Source organism: Rousettus aegyptiacus, unplaced genomic scaffold, assembly GCF_014176215.1.
Source record: "Rousettus aegyptiacus isolate mRouAeg1 unplaced genomic scaffold, mRouAeg1.p scaffold_m13_p_3, whole genome shotgun sequence".
NCBI lineage: Eukaryota > Metazoa > Chordata > Mammalia > Chiroptera > Pteropodidae > Rousettus > Rousettus aegyptiacus.
In genome coordinates, this window is record NW_023416306.1 from 58,995,614 (window position 1) to 59,009,967 (window position 14,354).

The 14,354-nt window shown below is 33.4% G+C and overlaps 1 protein-coding gene across 11 annotated transcripts in view; it reads left to right on the top strand.

Moving 5' to 3' along the window:
• CNTLN (centlein) overlaps positions 1 to 13,931 on the top strand; it is a 250,801-nt gene extending 236,870 nt beyond the window's left edge. For all 11 annotated transcript variants that reach the window (XM_036238532.1, XM_036238539.1, XM_036238541.1 and 8 more), the window contains 3 exons: positions 1,438 to 1,623; positions 4,055 to 4,132; positions 13,236 to 13,931. In XM_036238532.1, the coding sequence (XP_036094425.1) occupies positions 1,438 to 1,623; positions 4,055 to 4,132; positions 13,236 to 13,337 (366 nt within the window). In that variant the 3' untranslated portion in view covers positions 13,338 to 13,931. The remainder of the gene's footprint in view (positions 1 to 1,437; positions 1,624 to 4,054; positions 4,133 to 13,235) is intronic.
• The last annotated feature ends 423 nt before the right edge of the window (positions 13,932 to 14,354 follow it).

The following is a 14,354-nucleotide window of genomic DNA, read 5'->3' on the forward strand; positions in this document are numbered from 1 at the left end:
AAGATGGACTTTTTAATAGGGGTCAACTGAGTATAATTTTATGTAATAATTATTTTATGTAAAAATGATTACAACTAGATAAAAATATTAAAGCTGAAAAATAAAAGCTTAAAAGCAGAACAAAATCATGGTTAGAAAATGTGTTTACATATATCTCAATGCTTTTTTAAAGTATTACACTAAATTAGAAGAGAAAAAAAGTACATCGATTATATAAAAAAATTAAAAATATTTTTTCTTGGCATAAAACACTAATTACTGTCAAAATAAAAATACAAAGTTAAAAAAAATAGATATACACAACAGGCATATATATTTATATATACATATGTAACTTCCCTAATATATGAAGAATTTCTATAAATCAATGAGAAAAATAGAAAAAGTGGGAGAAGAAATTTAATGATCTCTTAAGGCTTTTTAATAAGAGAAATGAAGCTTAAATAGACAGTGAAAAATCAAACTATACTGAGATACTAGATTGGTGTTTTGCTAGTGGTATGGAGAAAGAAATACTTTCGTATATTCTTAGTGAAGGTATAACATGGTGTTATCTTGGAGAGGGGGAGAATTAAGTAACAGCTTTCAAAATTATAGTTATACACACCTTTTGGTCCAGCAATTTTACTTCTAGGGATATATCTTAGGAACGGAAAATGTACATATGAGCATTATTTATTGCAGCATTGCTTGAACTGGCAAAGACTGAAAACATCTCAAACATCTAGCTAGTCTGCTTTCAGCTGACAAAGGTAGGCAGGAGTCTGTCCACCCAGAGTCTTTTTCTTATGTGCACATAGGTATGCCATGGGCTAGCATTTATTAATTTCTCAAAGGCAAAATTTAAAGGCTTTTGTGAAGCAATCCTAGATTTTTATGATTTTTTTTCAATTCTGTAATGTTGTGTTGCCCACACGTTAATTGCACTTTGCCCAACTTGTCTTTATCGAGTCCTTCCAAAACATTTCTAATCCAGTTTTAATAAAATAGAAACAACTTTCTGCAGTCACATTTCATCAGTTTATGTAATTATTAAATAAATTACGTAACTAAACTGTGAAAACTAATATACACACACTTAGAAATAAATGGAACTAACTCTTGCATCACCTCAAATGATGGGAGTGTTTGAATTCTGGCATGATGAAAAGTAGCCTGCCTGCTGCAAGCATTCACCAACCAGGATATCATCTGGTGAGTCTGAAAGGGATTAGTGAGCTTTAGTTAACCCAGCAAGTTGGTTATGTGGTCATTTAAGAGAGCTTTTATTGCATACTGAAAATAAATAAAGAGCAATCTATTATCTTCCAAAATAAATAAAATGAGTAATCCTAATAAAAAAAAAATGTGTTAGTATGTTCACATTTTTCTGTTATGAGTGCTTTATCTTCATTTATTACTTCCATATGAGCCCACATTCTTTCCAATATGTTACAGGCTTTGGTCAAAGAGTTACAGATTGATGTCCATGTGATAAGGCGACAAATCAGAGAGTTTAAAAAAATGCAGAGAAGTAAAAACGCTTGTAAAATCTCAACCCATAAAGCCCAGACCTTGGCAGCTTCTATCCTGAACATTTCACGGTCAGATCTAGAGGAAATATTGGACACAGAAGACGAAATGGTAAGATCATTTAAATATTTATTAATAAAAGGCTTTTTACACATTGAATTTAAGTACATATCTTTTTTTGTTTTAAAATTTCATCTTTAAGATAATATTAATAAAGGTAAGATTATTAATGTGCCAATGAAAGATACATCATGAGTTTTAACCAACTCAAAAATCCTTTGGAAAAATTTAACTGTGGAATATAGAAATAAGCCAGTCCACATAACCTTTAGAACTGCTTGTTGTTCATGTCAGTTACCCTTTCCTATCTTTGCCATTTTCTTTAATCATATATCTTGTAAGCTAGTATTTTTAATTAAGCCAGTTTGAATGAATTTAGTTAAGCTGAGTCACCATTGATTTGAGGATTTTTCCTCCTATGTGAGATTTTAAAAAGTAGTAAATCTATTGGCTTTCCTAGCTAAATTCAAAATTGTTGATCAAGTTAAAGAAAAATATATTTATTGCTTTAAATTGGGTAAGATGCTCCTTTCTGATTGAATTGATATGCATATAGGTGTAAGTCTTCAGTAGCATCTGTATATCTCCTGGGGAGGGCACTGCATTTTTGATGTAGTTATTTATTACCTCTTAAAGAGCAGGATCTCACTTTGTACAGTCTTCTGTGAAACCTGTGGAGGATATTTAATCTCGTTTTACTGTATTAAAGAGACGATGGTACTGGTAGCATTCCAATAAAAAATTGTTCAGTGAAAGAAATGATAGACTTAAATGTTAGTAGGAGAATATCCTCCAGTCCTCCATCAGCATCTCAAAATACTTCTGAAGTAGAGAACATCTACAACTTGCAAAGGTTTTTAAACTGCGAAGAATTCTTAGAAAAGAGGTCAAAAGAATCCTGCAGAGATTATTTTCATCCTGTAGGTGATTAGAATGGTGAATTGTCAGTTTCCTATTTTCAGCAACTATCCATAATGGTTGTGGCTTTCTATTGAATTCTGAACTTTGAAGTACCAAAAAGCATTATCAGAAGTAGTAACAAATACAAGGCACACAGGAAATAATAGAATCTGTCAAGAGTGTTAACTATACCTTATTATAGACATTAATGAAAACTTTTCGATAATGAGAAACCTAACAAAAAATTAAGGTTAAGGCCTCCACTGTTGCCTAAGAGTTTTAAAACAAACAGCAAAATCCCTTGTGTGGTTGTGTGTTTGTGTGTGCCTGTATGAACACAAACACTGATACATATTCTGGAAGACAGGACTGCTGCCTTTGTATGTTCTCAAAAGAGTCCCTCTCTGGGTTTACCAGTTAGAAAAAGCAACTCTTCTTGATGGACAAATTATAAAAAGTTGTCCTCTTTGAGTATATGAATTAGGAAAGGATCTCTATAGTCCCAAAGAGTAGATGGCACATTTCTGTGAAGAAATGGCACTCCTGCCTGTGGGCAGATGCAGTCTGGGGCCAGAGGATATAGCAATGCAGTGTGCATGCCACACGACCTTAAATGGAAGTCCTCCTGGAAGGCAAAGGACTCACTAGAAGCACACTCTTCTGAGAGGATCGGTGCACCTTGATATATTTACTCGATTTAATTATAGACCAGAGGGTGTTTAGACTAATCCTGGCATATGTCAGAGGTGTAAAGAGTTGAGCGACTAGCCCAAACAGAGCCCAGCCTCCTGATTTCTGTTCTTTAAACTGTACATTGAACTTTAGTAAACTCATGTAAAAATCTATGATAGCTTATGTGAAGTGCCTCGCCTGACACCTGGCATACAATAAATTTCAGCAAATGTTCATTTCCCAAACCGTCACCTTTGCGAAAAGTCCATATATTTGATAAACTAAGTATGAGTTTAGTGAATAATCAACTGTACATATAAATATATTATACTTTCGGAATATTTTACCTTGATGATTAATGGGTTGAAAATATTTAGTGACTTACAACACTTTCAGTTGGAGTGTCCCTTGACTATAAGTTAGTTTTTAGACATTTTAAATAAAGAACCATTTAAATACACCAGAGCTGTGCCATGTTCTGTTTTCTATGTAATTATAACAATTACTCCTTGGTTATCTATTAAGTCAGATTTTTGAGTACAAGGTTTTATATTATGTTATGAGGGTCGCTTGCAAGTGATTCTTTTATACAGTTTCACCTTTTCATTTTATTTTAATCACTTTTATCTCTACCTCAATCCCTACCTTGAGCTCCACTGTGAAGGTAAAAATAAAATATTCCTGAATTCTAGTATGAATATGGAAATATAACTTTATCTTCCATAGGCTTGTAAATATTTATAAATTAAATATTAAAGAGCATGGATTTGAATATTCCCTATTTTGACAGGCCAGTCTGCTCTTTGTTGAATCCAATTCTACCAATCTCTCTCGATTTATTCGGTATCTAATGTTATGATCAACTTCATATAAATGCAATTAACACCAGTGTTTTTATTTCTTCCTTTAGGAAATCGAAAGGACAAAGATAGATGCCGAAAATGACAGGGAATGGCTATTGTACATTCAGAAACTTCTTGAAGGACAGGTATTTCATTTTTCTGTTTTATATATAAAAACATCCAGATACAAATTCCAAGCCTTATGTTTGTAATAGATGTCTAATTTTTGTGAACACTTACACATTATTTACTAGGTAAAGAAATATTCCAATAGGTAGACAGGAAAGTTAACCCCCTATTTGTAGTTAACAAATGAAGCATATGCCCTGGAAAACAACCAACATGGGTTTTAGCAAATGCATTAATTAAATTATTGAGTCAACTTCTTTGCTTGCTAGCCTGAAAAGGATCCATTCTCTCAGCCCTCTTAGGAAAAGAGATTCTTTATTATGTGTCTTTAAAGTTAGTAGTTGATATGGACACCTGAGGAGTTCATGGGTTTCAGTGACCTTTTACTATGGACCTGTTTCCAGTCAATTCATGTTTTCCTCACAGCCAGACAGCTGTTTATTACTGTGTCTTCCCGCATTCTCGACAATATTTTCTACTGAGACCTCGAGCAGCTTGTTAGTGGGAAGTAAATATTGATTTGGCATCCTGTCAATGCAGAAAGAATGAAAAAATTTCCACCAGAGGCCCCTCAAACATTTTCCTATCGACATTTTCTGGGCCGAGTGGAAAGCTGCATAGAGGATGACAAGGCCAAGACGAGTGGAAATCCCTGAGGGGTCTATTGAGACTGCTGCTGTGACCTGTGTGATACTTTTTCTTCTCTTTCAAGTATTTTTTTAATACACATATAGTCTGCTGGGATGCGCCCCTCTTGTAAGTGATCAAGGGCAGTTTATTGGCAGGTGAGAACCCTGCTTTTCTAGTCATAGCCAGCTTTTGTTTTGACATCACTGACAGCATGTAATGTATTCTAAAACTTTTTCATTATAGTTCTTTTTGCTCAACCTAATTGTTTATTTTGAAAATGAACTGGAATAAAAACAGCTAAAACATATTTCTCAAAAGAGCAAAAATATATTGTCCTGTGTAAATGTTTATATATAAAGACCAAAAATAAAAGCTGATGATGTTAAATGAAATTATCTTACATATATATTAACAAATAGAGGTATCTATACTTTTGGAAAAGCCAAGAATGAATAAATAGTATATGAACTATTTATACTTTTAGTATTAGTTTTATATATTTTTGAAACCATATCCAGAATTACTTCAATAGTAATAGAAGTGATTGGCAATATTTTTCTTAAAGTTGTTTAAGTGCAGACTTGCAGGTACTGAACATAGTACCTGCAGTGACAGCTTGCTTTGAGAAAAAAAAATGCCATCTCTTAATCATATTGCATGCCCAGCACCAGCACCCAGCCGAGTGCCTGGCAGGTCAAAGGAGTTTAGTAATGATAGTTAGAGGTTTTTTCCCAGTTTGAAAATAATAAAAGTAAACTGTTTAATGATTTTTAAAATGTTAACTTGTAAATATGACCCTTCAATATGGATATTTATCATCAATTATGAATGTTAAAATAATAAATCTTCTGTACATTTTACTAAAGCTATATTGACACCAGAACTGATTTTTTGACTAACACATGTAGACGCAAACACACACATTCTTCATGATCTAGATGTATGCTTATTCTGGCAAGTTAGTGTAAAAAAATCCTGTTGAAAATGGCATTAGACTGCTTAATACTGCAGTTTGATATAGTGCCTTTTTGTGCCACTGAGCCCGGACTCTGGAATATAATTGCCTGGCAGTATTGATTTAATTGCCCAGGTTTATTTGTGGACTCCTAATTATTGACTGGAGGTAAATTTAATGGAGCAGCCTTTATGAACACTGGGAAACCGCTGCTGTTGCTGGTATACATAATGAACTGCACTATGTGCCTTTAGATCATTTTTCAAGCTAATTTTATTCCACTGTGACAGTATGATAACATTTAAAAAGTCAAAGACTTTTTATTTTTATTACTGACATAGGTGGTTTTGCTGATGTCTTTGAATTTTGTGAGAAAAAAATAGGAACTTCATTGGTTGCACTTGAATGTCACTTTATACTAATTATGCCCAAGAGAAAAATCTATAAAATAGAAAACATCTCTCTTTTTTAAGCCTGCTTTTCTTCTCTCTCAATTCCAGCAATTTTTTTTTGTCCTGAATTTTAGAAAAGGTTTTCTTTGTCTACCAGTTCTTTTAGAGTCTAACTTATGCTCACAGGATTATGTGGGCAAAAGTGTAGATATGTTTATTCATACATTTTATTTAATTTGTGGCATATACAGCTCCATGTATCTGAGATTACATGATCTTCAGGCTGTGGGATAAAATTGTGCACATTCCCTAATATAAATAGTAATTAATTCAGTATTGATATTTGGTTATTAAAATATTTGGAAGATAAAATTATAGGAAAACTTCCATTTTATGCCCTTCCTCTCTGTTGGGTGCTTTATATAATAGAATTCAGAGACCATAGGAGTTATTCTGGTCTTGTGGTTTTGTCTTTTGTTTAAGGATTAGGCCACAAAAATTTTCTATTAAAGAAAATTTTCTCTGCATTCATTTAATAATTTATATTGATAAAATATTTACCACAAAACAAAAAGTTGTTCTACCATGTGGCATTATGGAACTGCACAATAATATAATACCTACTGCTACCATTAGCCAGAAGTGCATGATAACTAAAGGCTCTAAAACCTTAACTTACCTATATTTAATACAGAAAACAAATATATGTCCTCTCTTTCAAGTAGTTTTGATGCAGTCGGTACTTTTATAGGTTTGATCTTTATCTACACCTAACCACTATCCCCACAGATTTCTAGTAATAAGAATCACACTGAAAAATTTCTTTCTAATTTTTGCTCTCATTTTTTATGTCTTAGCTGCCTTCTAATTTCTTTAAACGTTTTTTCTTATACTAATTTTTCTTTTTATATTAATATGTTTTTAAAAACTTACAATTTATGGCAGAGAAAAAAAGCAAATGAATGATTATAATAGAAAGGGAGAAACTTCCCCTCGTCCTCCAATTAGTTTTTTGTGGTTTAGGAAGTGGAAAGAAAAAATAGAGATAGGAAAAGTGGGCTTAGATGAAACTATAAAAGCTTTCGAGTAGGAAAAGGATGTAATCAGAGTTGTACTTTAGAAAGACACTTGAGATCAGCTGTAGGTTGGTTTGGAGGGAGAAGAGGCCTGGAGCAAGAAGGTAATCTAGGCTAAGGACAGTGAGGGCCTGGATATGCCCTCGACATCAAAATAGAAAGGATGAGATAGATGTGATCCTCATTATAGTGACTAAATCGATAGCAGTAATGAGATTAGAGGAAGAGGTCAGAAAGCAGAAGCCAAAGATGGGAGCATCTAATACCCTACATTGATGAGAAAGATGGTGATACCATTAAGAGTTTTAGGGTTCAAAAGAGGTCGATGAGTTTTGGTAGGAAGGCGATGTCAATGACTGAAGCCATAGAAAATTTAATAGGTGTGTTTCATTAACAACATTCAAGAACTCATGACTTTTAGCCCAGCCTTCTATATGCCTTTTCTCAGTGAAATTTATTTAAAAACACATTTCAAATGCTTACAGCTCAACAACAAAAAGAAAAGAAACTGATCGAATTGACATTTTACAAGATATACAAATAGCTAATAAGCACATGAAAGGATGTTCAGCACCATGAGCCAGTAAGAAAATGCAAAGCCAAAACCAAAACGAGATATATATTTCTCACGCAGTAGGATGGCTACAATCAAAAAGACAGACAATAACAAGGGTTGATGAGGTCGTGGAGAAATTAGAACTCTTGTACATTGCTGGTGGATGTGTAAAGTGCTGCTGTCCCTGTGGGAAACAGTCTGGCAGTTCCTCAGAAAGTTAAAGATAGAGATTATGTGATCTATCAGTTCAACCTCTAGATATTTACCCAAGAGATGAAAACATATGTTCATACAAAAACTTATACACAAATGTTTATAGCAGCATTATTCATAATAGCTCAAAAGTGTAAGCAGCCCAAAGGTCCATCAGCTGATGAACATATAAATAAAATGAAGTGTGTGCATACATGCACTATTTTTCAGCCATAAAATGGGTTGAAGAACTTATACATGCTATGACATGGAAAAACCTTGTAAACCTTATGCTAAGTGAAAGAAGTCATGCTCAAGAGGCTGCAATATAGTATGACTGCGTTCATGAAATGTCCAGAATAGGCAACTCTATCAAGTCAGAAATGAATCATGGTTGCCAGCTGAGATGGGGAGTGGCTGCTAAGAGGTGTAGAGTTTCTTCTTGGGGTGATGAAAGTATTCTGGACTTAGATAGTGGCTATGGTCACACAACCTTGCCAATATACTGAAAACCAATGAATTATACACTTTAAAATGGTGATTTTTAAGTTATGTGAATTATATCTCCATTTAAAAAATGAATTCCTAAGAAAGCAAAAGAGAATACATTTAAAATTAAATTTGATATAAACTTTTTATATCACATGTGCTTTGTCACCAGCATTAGCAGAGAATGCCTTAAATGCATTTGAATTTGAATTTCTGTCTACTGGCCATAACTATGAATAAATGAGATAAATTATGTTATTTCATAATTTATTTCCTTTTAAGTTGGCATGTAAGGAGATGTTCCTCTATTATACTATAATAGATATTACCTCCTCATATATCCAGATAAAGTCAGTAATTTGTACTCTGCCCTCTAAGAGATACTGTTTATTTGTCCTGCTCATTCTGATCCTCAAAATTAAAATTATAATAAAGATCATTTAGGTTATTTTCAGGTCTTAATAATATCTGAAACAGTCTTTTCTATTTTGGACTTTATAAAAAACAGTGGAAATAATTAGTAGAGATAACAATGATGAACCAATGCTATCGAATTCATTCAAAAAACATGTATTGAGTGCCTGCTATGTGGCAGATATTATTTCAGGTTTGGGTATACAGCAGTGAACAAGAGAGACAAAAACCACAGCCCTTAAGGAGCTTATGTTTCTGGGGATGGAGGATAATAATCAAATAGTTAAAACATATAAACTGTTAAATAATTAACTTGAACAGAATTATAGGTGTGTGTATTAGAATATACATATGCTTATTTAAAATAATATACAATTATAAGCACAATATGGTTCTTTACTAAGATTTGTATTAAAAACTCTCAGCCAGGAATGGCTAGAAAATGTGTCTTGATTTTGTTTTGTTGTTGCCTTATTTTCTGTTATTTGCTAATCCCTTTCTGGATTTCATTCAGTCCATTTTAGTCCACTAAAAATGTATTGAGATCATAGCAAAAATTCTGTCTTTCTACCTTAAGTTTTTGAGAATTTAGAATACAGACTTGTGGTTTTTCTTTAGCTTTAAATATCCCTGTTCCTATTTGCTGCTTCAAATCTTGCAAATGCTGAAATTTAAAATGGCTCTTTCCCCAGTACCCTCTCTCTAAAGTATGCTTACCTTCTATAGAATACCTTGCAATATGGCAGTGAGAAGGGTTTTATAAATCTTCCTGGCTTTCGTAGAGTAACTTCTAGCCTGAAGGTTTACTGAAAGTTTCTCCTTACAACGCTGGGTACATTTACCCTGTTGCTTTTTATGCTGCACTCATAACACACACACACACACACACACACACACACACACACACACACACACACTTGCGCACGTGCACCCTGCATAAACACACACTCACCCTCTCTCACATACACAAATCCAATGCTCAGTCACTCACACAGATTTCTCACATCTAGCTAAAATAGCAAGAGTTTAAAATTCTCCATTCAGAGTCTTACTGGGTTTTCTTTTTTAATTTAACAATTTCAAACCTACTTTCATGTTTCAAAAAAAAAAAGACATATGTAGATAAAGTTAAAAGGTAAATTTATACTATGTGTATGTTACAATTAGGGGGAAGAATGAAAGTGAAAACTAAATATAGCCTTTACCCAAGTTTGAGAATAGCAAGTACAGCCTTCTCTGTGTGTTTTCAGCAGAACTCTGATGTGTGTGTGTGTGTGTGCGCGTGCACATGTGTGCACATGTGAGTGTGAGATATGTGCCAGGGTAACACTTGGGAAATGTAACATTTGGGAAACTTAGCTCAGGATTCAGTGCAAAATTTAAATTACAAATAAGTTATTCCATCTAATAACATTCTTGATTATTTTAACAAGTTCAATCTTTTAATTATAAGATGACAAAATAAGTATACACTATCCATTTTTAAAAGTGTGTAGCATATACATGTATATATAATATGTATATACATAAATATATACATATGTATGTATATTTATACTAAATTTTGCACCATTGTATAATAATCAAACTACATTGGCCTTTCTAAAGTTTCGATGTCTCACAGAATCATATTCTTTGTAAAAGCAGATATAAGACAAAATTTAATATCTTTACTTTCACTATGACACAAGCTATATTAAATTTGATTCATATTTTAAAAACGATATTTTTTGGTAATAGTATTCAAATCAAAAACAAGAATGAAAATGGTTAACATGTTAACCTTGTCCTTTAGATTTAAAAAGTTACCCGTATTTCAATTGTTTCTTTTCAACACAGAAATTTTCAATTTATGTTATTAAGAGTACATTCCAGTTAGTACTGACGCTCTAAATTATCTATATTTTCTGGTCATGGTCTTTAAGCTTTGTGATATTCCCAAAGTGGCTCTCTAACATCTGCAACCGTCATTTATGTCCTACCTTTATGCAGAAATGGCTCTAAATGAAGCTACAGTTTAAAAGCCTAAGTGATAAATTTGAGATTGTGTCAGCGGCTTACCAGTTGCTGAAGGCAGACAACTGAAGGTGTCTCCACATAACAAAAGCTAAAAATCTGTGTGCAATCAGGGGGAATCTCTCCAGTACCAGAAATCACCTTTTGCAACAGGAACAGCCAGAAAGACTAGGAAGACCCACTTCACCACTATGTTATAGAGATGGAGCAAAACGCTTGATTGTTTTTCTGATGTCCTAGTTGAATTTCCTTACTAAGGAATCTCACACAGCATCAACTCTTTAAGACCTGTTCATTTTTGCTCTTATGCTGAAGAGTTTAAAACTGTGTCACTGCACTTCTCCTTTTTGATTTAAGAGAAAGAAAGAAATCACGCAGGCTTTCTGGACTTCATAGTCCCTGACGCATGCACTACAAAATGAAACCTGAGGCAGCATACTTTTTGGGTTTGTTGTTTCAAATATATTTGATAGGGCAAATGAGAAAGGATCATAGCTGTTGGCCAGTCAGGTTGCCACTTCAATCCAACTCCAAAATCCTATCCTGTCTGTGGAGTTTCTGGGGTGTCTTGGCCCTCCAGAAACATACAGTGAGAATTTAGTTGACTCTAAACTTCTCATATGGAATAAACTTGCACTTAATCTGAACTCCAAAGTAGAAGAAATTAAGCTCCTGGTTTTCTTACTGTTTTAAAAATATTTTGCATTTAAAAAAAATACAGCAAACTAATAAACAGACCATGTGAATTTTTAAAGCACTTTCCAAGTCATGTCATATTATAAGTATAGTTTCAGTTGTAAATCTACTCAATCTATATTATCTTTCATTGATTCTAAGATGTATTTTCCCCACATTCACAGATTTCTGAAATTGCAATGCATGTGCAATATGGCTATATTTAAGTGGTAGGGTTTTATTCCTCAGAAGAAGCTGGGGTTTTTTTTGTTTTGTTTTGTTTTTGTTTTTGTTTTTTAAGTCAATGTGTATCTCATATTCAACTGTATCTTAGAACTGAACAAATGTGATATTTTGGTTCTCTTATGCTTTCTATAGTGTTAAGTTTCCAGTAAGATAGATGCATGAAATTCCTGATGTAGACTGTAGATATAGTTTGTCCCGACATAGGCTCAAACTTCCTTTAGGAGAAGTCAGTTCATTATAAAGATAAGAAGGAAGTTAAACTAAGAAGCTGTTTAGGATGTGACACAATTCTGTGGACCAGCTTTGGTCTCTTGGTATCTATTTCTCTTTCATGGCCTACGTAGTGTGTGTGTGTGTGTGTGTGTGTGTGTGTGTGTGTGTGTTTTGTCTGTCTATCTTTACTGCCAATCATTTTTGTTGTTTTAGCTAATTGTGATCACCTTAGCTAATTGCGATCACCTTAGCTGAGCATAGCAGAGCTGACCACAGCTGAGCAATTCATACAGAGGGCATCAGGCTGTCTTTGGTCAGGTGCTGACCGGTGATACAGTCTATGGTCCTCTTAGCACAAAAAAGAGCCTAATGCTACTTCTCTGTAGGGAAGAGTCTGGACATGATAAGCCTTCTCATTAGCATATTCCGGGAAAAAAGTAGTCTTTCCCTGGTTAATCAAAAGGACAACTCCAAGAAATGACTTAATAAACTTCGTAATTATTATAAACCTCCTGTGTGAGACAAGATAGCTGGGAAGGAGGATAAAAGGAAGTAGATAGAGGTATGAGAGGTAATTGTGGGATCATTTCAAATTGCATGAGTTGGAGTCCTATAGGCAACTCAGTGAAGCAGTGGGAACAATAAAACTTTACTAGAAAAGTTATATATTATGAAATTTAAAAATATACTCTACATTTCATAAACTCAGCAGTTTGCAACATGTGTATTACACTTTAATATGCCAAACAAACTTCTATAACAACTTAATCAATGAGTATACTTTTGCCATTTTTTTCCTCTGAAATTTTATCCTACAACCCTTAAGATGTTAGACTCTAAAACAGACAAGTGTATTGATAGTTCTCTCTCATTCTTTTATGAGTGATGAACATACAGTACTACTTCTGTGGCATGTGGGCCCTAGAGATGACTGTAACCTGCTATTGATCAGCTGATTGAAGATAAATGGCTTAGCTGCTTGTATTGCAGATTACATCATTAACATGGTCAGTAAACCATGAATTGTTCAATAAGGTGTTTATCTTTTTTCATTTTATTTCTGCTCTTTTATCATTTTTATTATAAAAGACAAAATGACCCACACTAACCAGCAAGATCAGTTGAAAAGAGACCCAGTTGGGTACCATTATGGGTGCAAAGTTGCAGACAGCTGAGTTCTAATGGTTTAATGGTATTTAGTATATGTTTTGAACTGAAGAAAATATAGAGTTTTGATAATCTTTTTTTTCTGTGTTTCTCTTGCAGCTTCCTTTTGCCTCATATTTACTGGAAGCCGTTCTGGAGAAAATAAATGAAAAAAATAAACTAGTTGAAGGGTATTTTACAATTATGAAAGATACTAGATGATATTACAATGGAGAACTTTTTTCAAATATAAACTTTTTATGTGGTGTGATTGGAAAACATGCATTGCAATTCTGATACAGTATCTGCTCCACCTATCAATAGTCAGGTTCAATATCAAAATAAGAAGTCTCTAAAACTAATTAATTGCTGAACAAGTGAAACTAATTAAGTGCATAGCCATTTAAAAGGAAATAGTGTAGCATTTGATTGTTGAATACAAATATTGCCACAAATCAATGCAAACTTAAAAATGATTTTTCTTCTAGTGCATTAGAAGAAATTAAAATAAGCTTGGCACGCACAAATTGGTCTGAACATAAAAACAAAAAACATTTAAACTAAGGATTTAATCTTTTAAATTTTATGAAGAAACGACTTTTTACATAAAACTGCTATAAGTGGCCTAAAATCATCTAATGAGGAAGACATTTGTATTGTAAACAAATATGAAATGAAACATCGTAACTAAAGGATGAACAATTAATAAAATATAATGTGTGGTCCCACTATAACTGTTCTCAACATACTGGATTACATAGGAGATACTGTATTTTCCTATAACTATTTGGCAAAAATAAAAACATTTTCTCCTCCTTTCTCTCTCTTTTTTTTAAATTCATAATTCTTTGTATGATCATATGAATTAGCAAAGGACCACAAACCCAATGTATAAAATTGGACTGGATCCTACTGTGATCAGCTAGTAAGTCTGATTCTTAACAATGATATCATCCTTATTTAGACTCTCAAACATTCCCGCCTCATTTTACCTCTTTACTATGTTGCTGCCACACCTGACTGTTTTGTTCCTTTAATTACCAAACTTGTGCCTGCCTCCAGTGTTCACCCTTGCTATTCCCTCTTTCTAGAATACTCTGTGCTCAACTTTTTTCATGACTGCCTCCTTCTCCCCATTTAAGTTCATCGTGTATGTTCCCTTAGAGACACATTCCCTGGCCATCTTACTATTTAATGTCCTTTATAGCAAAATTACATATTTTATCTGTTCACTTATTT